General features: G+C 40.6%; 1 protein-coding gene across 1 annotated transcript; it reads left to right on the top strand.

Annotated features, from left to right (window-relative positions):
* Positions 1–10,213: 10,213 nt before the first annotated feature.
* Positions 10,214–10,894, top strand: LOC126076440 (olfactory receptor 6C76-like). The gene has a single exon (XM_049884956.1). It carries the CDS (start codon positions 10,214–10,216, stop codon positions 10,892–10,894), a length of 681 nt encoding a protein of 226 aa, XP_049740913.1.
* Positions 10,895–11,154: the final 260 nt, after the last annotated feature.

The raw sequence follows: 11,154 nt of genomic DNA on the forward strand, positions 1-11,154 counted from the left end.
AAGTAAGATTGGCACTTATTCCCAACATATATGTACGTTTATTAATTTTAAAACTATTTACATGTACTACTACTATATGAACATATCATTATGTTTTAAAACATATACAAAAACAGAATTTTTAATGAGCTAAAATTAAAGTCAATATTTCATCAATTTTAAAACACAAATTTCAGCATCTCTGAAACTGGGAGGCATCTTATAATCAATGGTATCCTAGGATAGTATCATAGTTTAGTTAGCGGCGTATTTTCTTTCTTAACAGTACTTAAAGTAGTGTTATCGCTCATAACTGATATCCTAAATTTTATGAAATGTGGTATGTCATTGTTGTTAGCTGCCATCAGGTCAGCCCTTGACTCATGGCAATCCCATCTGCAAGGGAAAGAAACTCTGCCTAGTTCTGCACCATCCCTACGATCAATTGCCTATGGAACCATTGTAATCAACAGGGTTTTCGCTGATGAGTTTTCAGAAGTAGGTCACCAGGCTTTTCTTCTGAAACACAGTATAACTATGTTATATTTCCTTCCCATACCACAGTGGATCATCTAGCATATTCCACGGTGTGAGTGCCCCACTTTGGAGACCAGTGATGGGGCCATGGAGTTCCTGGGCCACTGGTCTCAAATGAAAAAAGGAATGAGAGAAGACCATTCATAAGAAATTCAAAAGTTTCTCCAGGGAAAAAGCCCCTTGCTACTAAGTAAAATAACAAACGGGAGAGCTTCAGAGAATCTGATCATGGCAAGGAAACACTCAAGCAGCTCCCCATTATTTGTTACACTCTTACTACAGCCATGGGCCAGGAGCTAATTTCTCTGGACCTTACATTCCTCATCAAAAAATGAGTGTAATAAGTATCAAAGTGTTTTATTTCTTGTGTAATGTACAATGCTAGCAATGTTTATAGATAACTGTCAGGTGCCTGGTGAACCAAGAAACCCTGGTGGTGCAGTGGTTAAGAGCTACAGATGCTAACCAGAAGGTCAGCAGTTCGAATCCACCAGCTGCTCCTTGGGAACCCTATGGGGCAGTTCTACTTTGTTACATAGGATCACTATGAGTTGGAATCGACTCAATGGCAAAGGGTTTGGTTTGGTTTTTGTTTTATCCTTTGCCAGGCCCCAGGACTCAGTGGTGAGAGAGGGCTATGAGCAAAAAGGAGTAAGACATTCCCTGTCTTACAATCTAAATATAAATGCAAGGCAGTTGTTAATAAGGATCCAATATAAGCAAATGGCAAGGTGAGTGAAAATGGCTTCCTGTCTTAGTTATCTAGTGCTGCTATAACAGAAATACCACAAGCAGATGGCTTTAACAAAGAGAAATTTATTTTCTCACAGTCTAGTAGGCTAGAAGTCCAAATTCAGGGTGTCAGCTCCTGGGGAAGGTTTTTTTTCTCTGTCTGTTCTGGAGGAAGGTCCATATCATCAATCTTCCCCTGGACTAGGAACTTCTCCTTGCAGAAACCCCGGGTCCAAAGGACATGCTCTGCTGCCGGCACTGCTTTCTTGGTGGTATGAGGTCCCCACTCTCTGCTTGCTTACCTTTCCTTTTATCTCTTGTAAGATAAAAGGTGGTCCAGGCCATACTCCAGGGACACTCCCTTTACACTGAATCAGGCATGTGACGTTAGTAAGGGTGTTACAATCCCACCCTAATCCTCTTTAACAGATAATTACAATCACAAAATGGAGGACAACCACATAATATGGGGAATTACAGCCTAACCAAATTGACACATATTTTGGGGGGACACAATTCAATCCATGACACTTTGTTTTCCAAAATTATATGCTAAATATTTGAGCAATGCTTTAGGAAGCAGGAAGTTTTGTTGTAAATACAGATCTGAGAAGACCAGTGCCTCTACTGAAAAGAGGAAGGTAGTTTCTGAGATACATAGGTGAACAAAAACTGTCCCTGAGCTCAAAGTGCTCATGTCTAGCAGGGCCAACAGACACTATCTTATATAACTGACTCTACTGAAATATAACAGCAGCACATGTAAGTGTTATAGGAATTGTGAGACCACTTAACTTTGCCTGGGACTGTCAGGGAAGCTTTCATACAGGAGGTCACACTTGAGTTGGATCTTGAAGGATGAATAGATGTTTTCCAGGTCTAAAGAGGGCCGGAGACAGTTGCAAATAATCCTTTATAGCCCTTCTCAGAGGAAAAAAGGAAAGACGAAAGCAAAGGAAGAAGGGAGGGAGGAAAGAGAAAGAGAAGAAGACAGAAAAGTGATGGACATTCAATAATTTCTTAAAGATTCTGAAAGTGGAGGAGGCAGAGCCAAGATGGCAGAATAGGCAGATGCTCCCAGCAAGCCCTCTTTACAACAAAAACCCGAAAAAACAAGTGAAATGAGTGTATTTGTGACAAGCTGGGAGTCCTGAGCTTCAAAGGCAAGCTTAAAAAACGAACTGGGGGCAAGGGGACGAAGAGACTATTCAGAAGCGGAGAGGAGTTACTGGACCTGAATTGCGGGGAGCCCTCAGGCACCATTCCTGGAGCAGCAACGCCAGTGGCCTGGTACTAGCGTTCGGCCGCAGTTTCCTCAGGGAGAGGCAGCCAGCCACACAGCCTACTCACACCTCTGGAACCAGAGAAGAACGGTGCTCTCGGCAAAAACTAAATACTTGCGTATACTTTACCTCACCTCCCCACCCCCAAGCCAGCTTCAGAGGGTGAATTCCCTGGGCCTGAGATACGCACTGTTGAGTACCTAGAGCCATCCTCCCGGCCTTGGAGAAGGGAAACATTTACAATTGGGGGAAAACATCATTTGCCAGCTCCACTAACCGGGGGAGCTCAGGACAGAACTGGCTCCTGTCCAGGCATAAACAGTCCATGGACTTTGAACAACTTTCCCTTCTGCATGGACCTGTGTGGGCCTATTTCAGGAGAATAGGCCCTTATTGGTAAACTCCAACTGTTTCAGCTGTGCGGTAGACAGGTGGGTGTTTGATGTTTGACATTGCTTTGCCTATTAAACAAGTTCCTCACCTACCCACATCAGGGACCTAAGGACTGGTAGCTCCACTCAGATCACCCAACCACCCATGACAGGGGTCCAAGGATAACTAGTATCTCCCAGTCCTTACAACCAAAAACTTTGGGTGCCCAAGGTCCATCTGCAGAACCCACCACCCCCCCCCCCGCCACCTGCACACTCTAGGGAACAGGGACACACTTTCCTCAGAGACACTTGGGGATTGGTTCTCAGCCCCCTGCCTTGTTCAGAGCATGACCTCCTGCTGCAATCAGATACTGGTACATACACCAATCACCCCTTCCCTTCTAAGACTGTAGGTCAGAGACCGTACCACACACTTGATATTAGCTACCTGGAAACCTGAGCTGAATTCATACAAGAAAACTGAATGGACTCCTAGACTGATATACCTGATGACAGCTCTAGCCATCTGGGGACAGGATGTCAGAGCTCCAAAGCTGAAAATAATCAAGCTAGTTCACTCAAGCAACCCATTTGGGTATATCAAAACCAAACAAAGCAAGCACCTACAGCACAGTAAGGAAGCATAAACTAATACAATAACTTATAGATGACTCGGAGACAACAGTCAATATCAAGTCACATAAAGAAACAGACCATGGTCAACTGAGCAAGCTCTCAAAACAAAGAACACAGGGATCTTCTAAATGAAAGTGCATTCCTGGAATTACCAGAGCCAGAATACAAAAGATTAATATACAGAACCCTTCAAGACATCAGGTAGGAAATGAGGCAATACGCAGAACACGCCAAGGAACACACAGATAAAGCAATTGAAGAAATTAGAAAGATTATTCAGGAATATTATGAAAAGTTTAATAAACTGGAAAAATCCGTAGACAGACAGCAATCAGAAATTCAGAAGATTAACAGTAGAATTACAGAAGTAGACAACTGAATAGAAAGTCAGAGGAGCAAAATTGAGCAAGTAGAAGCCAGAATTTCTGAACTTGATGATAAAGCACTTGGCATTAACATACCTGAAGAAAAATCAGGTAAAAGAATTTTAAAAAATGAAGAAAACTTAAGAATCATGTGGGACTCTATCAAGAGAAATAAACTACGAGTGATTGGAGTACCAGAACAAGGAGGGGTAACAGAAAATACAGAGAGAATTGTCAAAGATTTGTTGGCAGAAAACTTCCCTGATATCGTGAAAGATGAGAAGATAGCTATCCAAGACGCTCATTGAACTCCACATAAGGTAGATGTTAAAAGAAAGTCACCAAGACATATTATAATCAAACTTGTCAAAACCAAAGATAGAGAATTTTAAGAGCAGCAAGGGATAAACGAAAAGTCACCTACAAAGGAGAGCCAACAAGAATAAGCTCAGACTACTCAGCAGATACCATGCAAGCAAGAAGGCAATGGGATGACATATTTAAAAAATTGAAGGAAAAACATTGCCTGCCAAGAATCACACATCCAGCAAAACCGTCTCTTAACTATGAAGGTGAAATTAGAACATTTCCAGATAAACAGAAGTTTAGGAAATTTGTAAAAAACCAAACCAAAACTACAAGGAATACTAAAGGGAGTTCTTTGGTCAGAAAATCAATAATATCACGTATCAACCCAAGACTAGAACACTGGGCAGAGCAATGAGAAGTCAACCTAGACAGGGAAATAAAAAAAAAAAAAAGCAAGATTTTAAAAAAAAAAGCTCACAACAACATTAAAACAATAAAGAGGGACTAAGAAATGTAATCATAGATCTTCCATATGGAGAGGAAGATACGGTGACACAAATAAGAGTTAGGTTTAAATATGAAGAAAAATAGGGGTAAATAATAAGGTAACCACAAACGAGATAAACTACCCTACACATCAAAATAAAATATAAGAAAAAAATAGAGACTCAGCAGAAACAAAAACAACAACAACAAATGTGAGGAAAGGACAATATACAAACATAATCTACTCAGCACATAAAATTAAGTGGGAAAAAGAAACTGTCAACAACACACAAAAAAAGACATCAAAACAATAGCACTAAATTCATACCTATCCATAATTATGCTGAAAGTAAATGGACTAAATGCACCAATAAAGAGAGAGAGTGGCAGAATGGATTAAAAAACAAGATCCGTCTATATGCTGCCTACAAAAGACACACCTTAGACGTAGAGACACAAACAAACTAAAACTCAAAAGATGGAAAAAAAATATCAAGCAATCAAAAAAGAGCAGGAGTACCAATATTAATTTCTGACTAAACAGACTTTATAGTTAAATCCATCAGAAAGGATAAGGAAGGACACTATATAATGATTAAAGGGACAAGATACCAAGAAGATATAACCATATTAAGTATTTATGCACCCAATGACAGGGCTGCAAGATACATAAAACAAACTCTATCAGCACTGAAAAGTGAGATAGACAGCTCCACAATAATAGTAGGAGACTTCAACACACCACTTTCGGTGAAGGACAGGACATCCAGAAAGAAGCTCAATACAGACACAGAAGAGCTAAATGCCACAATCAACCAACTTGACCTCATAGACATATACAGAACACTCCACCCAACAGCAACCAAGTATACTTTCTTGTCTAGTGCACATGGAACATTCTCTACAATAGACCACAAATTAGGTCATAAAGCCAGCCTTAGCAGAATCCAAAATATTGAAATATTACAAAGCATCTTCTCTGACCATAAGGCCATAAAAGTGAAAATCAATAACAGGAAAAGCAGGGAAAAGAAATCAAACACTTGGAAACTGCTCAAAAAAGACTGGATTATAGAAGACATTAAAGATGGAATAAAGAAATTCAGAGAGTCCAGTGGGAATGAAAACACTTCCTATCAGAACCTTTGGGACACAGCGAAAGCAGTGCTCAGAGGCCAATTTATATCAATACATGCACACATCCAAAAAGAAGAAAGGGCCAAAATCAAAGAATTATCCCTACAACTTGAACAAATAGAAAGAGAGCAACAAAAGAAACCATCAGGCACCAGAAGAAAATAATCAAAATTAGACCAGAACTAAATGAAATAGAAAACAGATTTAAAAAATTGAAAGAATGAACAAGACCAAAAGCTGGTTCTTTAAAAAAAACAACAAAATTGATAAACCATTGGCCAAACTGACAAAAGAAAAACAGAAGAGGAAGCAAATAACCCGAATAAGAAATGAGTTGGGCAATATTCAACAGACCCAACTGAAATTAAAAGAATCTTATCAGATTACTATGAAAAATTGTACTCTAACAAATTTGAAAACCTAGAAGAAATGGATGAATTCCTAGAAACACACTACCTTCCTAACTAACACAAATAGAGGTAGAACAACTAAATAGACCCTTAACAAAAGAAGAGATTGAAAAGGTAATCGAAAAACTCCCAACAAAAAAAAAAGCCCTGGCCGGGATGGCTTCACTGCAGAGTTCTACCAAACTTTCAGAGAAGAGTTAACACCACTACTACTAAAGGTATTTCAGAGCATAGAAAAGGACGGAATACTACCAAACTCATTCTATGAAGCCACCATATCCCTGATACCAAAACCAAGTAAAGGCACCACAAAAAAAGAAAATTACAGACCTATATCCCTCAAGAACTTAGATGCAAAAATCCTCAACAAAATTCTAGCCAATAGAATTCAACAACATATCAGTAAAATAACTCACCATGACCAAGTGGGATTCATACCAGGTATGCAGGGATAGTTCAACACTAGAAAATTAATGTAATCCATCACATAAATAAAACAAAAGATAAGAATCACATGATTTTATCAATTGATGCAGAAAAGGCATTCGACAAAGTTCAATACCCATTCATGATAAAAACTCTCAGCAAAATAGGAATTGAAGGAAAATTCCTCAACATAAGGGCATTTATACAAAGCCAACAGCCAACATCATCCAAAATGGAGAGAGCCTGAAAGCATTTCCCTTGAGAATGGGAATCAGACAAGGATGCCATTTATCACCGCTCTTTTTCAACATTCGGCTGGAGGTCCTAGCCAGACTATTCAGGCTAGACAAAGAAATAAAGGGCATCCAGATCGGCAAGGAAGAAGTAAAATTATCTCTATTTGCAGACGACATGATCTTATACACAGAAAACCCTCAGGAATCCTCAAGAAAACTGCTGACACTAATAGAAGGGTTCAGCAGAAGATTGGGATAAAAGATAAACATACAAAAATCAGTTGGATTCCTCTATACCAACAAAAAGGACATCGAAAAGGAAATCACCAAATCAATACCATTTACAGTAGCCCCCAAGAAGATAAAATACTTAGGAATAAATCTTACCAGAGCTGTTAAAGACTTATACAAAGAAAACTACAATACACCTCTGCAAGAAACCAAAAGAGACCTATGTAAGTGGAAGAACATACCTTGCTCATGGACAGGAAGACTTAACATTACAAAAATGTCTATTCTACCAAAAGCAATCTATACATTTAATGCAATTCAGATCCAAATCCCAACGACATTCTTTAATGAGTTGGAGAAACAAATCACCAACTTCATATGGAAGGGAAAGAGGTTCCGGATAAATAAGGCATTACAGAAAAAGAACAAAGTGGGAGGCCTTAGCCTATCTATCTGATTTTAGGACCTATTATACCACCACAGAAGTCAAAACAGCCTGGTACTGGTACAACAACAGACACATAGACCAATGGAACAGAATTGAGAATCCAGACATAAATCCATCCACACGTGAGCAGCTGATATTTGGCAAAGGCCCCAAAACAGTTAAACGGGGAAAAGACAGCCATTTTAACAAATGGTGCTGGTATAACTGGATATCCATCTGCAAAAAAATGAAATAAGACCCATACCTCACACCCCTTGCACAAAAATGAGCTCAAAATGGGTCAAAGACCTAAACATAAAATCTAAAACGGTAAAGATCATGGAAGAAAAAATAGGGACAACATTAGGAGCCCTAATACATGGCATAAACAGTAAACAAAACATTATTAAGAATGCAGAAGAAAAACTAGATAACTAGGAGCTCCTAAAAATCAAATACCTATGTTCATCCAAAGACTTCATCAAAAGAGTAAAAAGACTACCTACGGACTGGGAAAAAGTTTTTAGCTATGACTTTTCTGATCAGTGCCTGATCTCTAAAATCTACGTGATACAGCAAAAGCTCAACTGCAAAAAGACAAATAACCCAATTAAAAAATGGGCAAAATATATGAACAGACACTTCACTAAAGAAGACATTCAGGTAGCTAACAGATACAGGAGGAAATGCTCACGATCATTAGCCATTAGAGAAATGCAAATCAAAACTACAACGAGATTTCTTCTCACTCCAATAAGGTTGGCATTAATCCAAAAAACACAAAATAATAAATGTTGGAGAGGCTGTGGAGAGATTGGAACACTTATACACTGCTGGTGGGAATGTAAAATGCTACAACCACTTTGGAAATCAATTTGGCGCTTCCTTAAAAAGCTTGAAATAGAACTACCATACAATCCAGCAATCCCACTCAGAATATATCCTAGAGAAATAAGAGCCTTTACAAAAACAGACATATGCACACCCACGTTTATTGCAGCACTGTTTACAATAGCAAAAAGATGGAAGCAACCAAGGTGCCCATCGACAGATGAATGGATAAATAAATTATGGTGTATTCACACAATGGAATACTACGCATCGACAAAGAACAGTGATGAATCTGTGAAACATTTCATAACATGGAGGAATCTGGAAGGCATTATGCTGAGTGAAATTAGTTGCAAAAGGACAAATGTTGTATAAGACCACTATTATAAGAACTTAAGAAATAGTTTAAACTGAAAAGAAAACATTCTTTTATGGTTACAAGAGGGGGAAGGGAGGGAGGGTGGGAGAGGGTTATTCACTAATCAGTAGATAAGAACTACTTTAGGTGAAGGGAAAGACAACACACAATACAGGTGAGGTCAGCGCAACTGGACTAAACAAAAAGCAAAGAAGTTTCCTGAATAAACAATGTTTCGAAGACCAGCATAGCAGGGGCAGGGGTTTGGGGTCCATGGTTTCAAGGGACATCTAAGTCAACTGGCGTAATAAAACCTTTTAAGAAAACATTCTGCATCCCACTTTGAAGAGTGGCGTCTGGGGTCTTAAACACTAGCAAGCAGCCATCTAAGATGCATCAATTGGTCTCAACCCACCTGGACCAAAGGAAAATGAAGAATACCAAGAACACGAGGTAATTAGGAGCCCAAGAGACAGAAAGGGCCACATGAACCTGAAGCTACATCATCCTGAGACCAGAAGAACTACAACCGATGACTGACCTGACAGGAAACACAACAGAGAACCCCTGAGGGAGCAGGAGCACAGTAGGATGCAGACCCCAAACTCTCATAAAAAGACCAGGTTTAATGGTCTGACTGAGACTAGAAGAACCCTGGTGGTCATGGCCCCCGGGTCTTCTGTTGTCCCAGGACAGGAACCATTCCCGAAGACAACTCTTCAGACTTGGATTGGACTGGACAATGGGTTGGAGAGGGATGCTGGTGACGAGTGAGCTTCTTGGATCAGGTGGACACTTGAGACTATGATGGTATCTCCTGCCTGGAGGGGAGATGAGAAGGTAGAGATGGTTAGAAGCTGGCAAAATGGACATGAAAAGAGAGAGTGGAGGGAGGGAGTGGGTTGTCTCATTAGGGGGAGAGTAATTGGAAGTATGTAGAAAGGTGTATAAAAGTTTTTGTGTGAGAGACTGACTTGATTTGCAAACTTTCAGTTAAAGCACAATAAAAATTATAAAAAATAAAAAGATTCTGAAAGTGGTAGCATCTCTGGCTAAGGAAGAACCTCCATAAGCTTCAGCTCTGCTTCGCTGAATCTGTGTGGAGGCAGAGGAGAGGCAAAAGAACAATGGGCTTCAGGAGAAATTTTCCCTTCCTCATCTTAATTTCTGAAGGTCCTATTTGCCTAGACTTGCACATTTCTGAAAAAGGCCTGAGGCCCACAATGGCCAATCAGACCATGGTGACTGAGTCCGTTCTTCAAGGCCTGACAGACACCAAAGAGCTGCAGGTGGCAATTTTCTTGCCCTGTTGCTCACCTACCTCCTGAATGCCTCTAGGAACCTGACCCTTATCAGCCTGATCCTCCTGGACACCTGCCTGCAGACCCCTATGTACTTCTTCCTCTGAAATCTATCCTGTTTAGAAATTTAGTTCCAAACTGTCATTGTGCCCAAGATGCTGCTCAACATTGCTACAGGGACCAAAACTATCATCTTTACCAGCTGTATTGCCCCGTACTTTTTTCACATTTTCCTAGGGGCCACAGAGTTCTTCCTATCCATGATCATGCCCTATGACTGGCACACTGCCATCTGCAAGCCCCTCTACTACCCCATCCTCATGAGCAGCAGAGTCTGCACGCAACTCTTCCTTACCTGCTGGCTGGCAGAGTTCTGTTTCATCATTGTGCCTGTCATCCTGACCAGTCAGCTTCCTTTCTGTGAGGCCCACATCAACCACTTCTTCTGTGACCACATGCTTCTGATGGAGGTGGTCTACAGTGGGCCAAATATGCTGGAGATGGTGGACTTTACCCTGGTCTTGAAGGCACTGCTCAGCACAATCGTTCTGATCAACCTATCCTATGCCCAGATCATTTGGACAATTGTCAGGATCCCCTGCCCCCAGGAGAGGAAGAAGTCTTTTTCTACTTGCTCCTCCCACATCATTGTGGCCACCATGTGCTATGGAAGTTGCTTCTTCATGTATGTCAAGCCCTATCCAGGCAAGAGGGTTGATCTCAACAAAGAGGTGTCCCTAATCAATACAATTATTAACCCCCTCTTGAACCTTTTCATCTATACCTCAGGAACCAACAAGTTAAGCAGGTGGGGAAAGACCTGGTCAGAAAAATGACTTGGTTCCAGAATAAATAACAGCCCTACTAGACACCTTCCAGAGCATCCTATGACCGCCATGCCAAGAGACAGGAGTCAGAAGCTCAGGCCCCAATTCCACCGCTAGTAGGATTCAGCAAGGTTCAGACTTTCTCACAGGCCATGAGGAAGAAGTTCTGTTATCCTATGAGGTGCCTATTACCTAGCCTCAGCCTTAGGCCTACACCTGTTTCCAGCTTTCTGTCAGCCAGAGATGAGAAAAGGCTAGCCTATGTACCC

Source organism: Elephas maximus, chromosome 4 (assembly GCF_024166365.1).
Source record: "Elephas maximus indicus isolate mEleMax1 chromosome 4, mEleMax1 primary haplotype, whole genome shotgun sequence".
NCBI classification, from domain to species: domain Eukaryota; kingdom Metazoa; phylum Chordata; class Mammalia; order Proboscidea; family Elephantidae; genus Elephas; species Elephas maximus.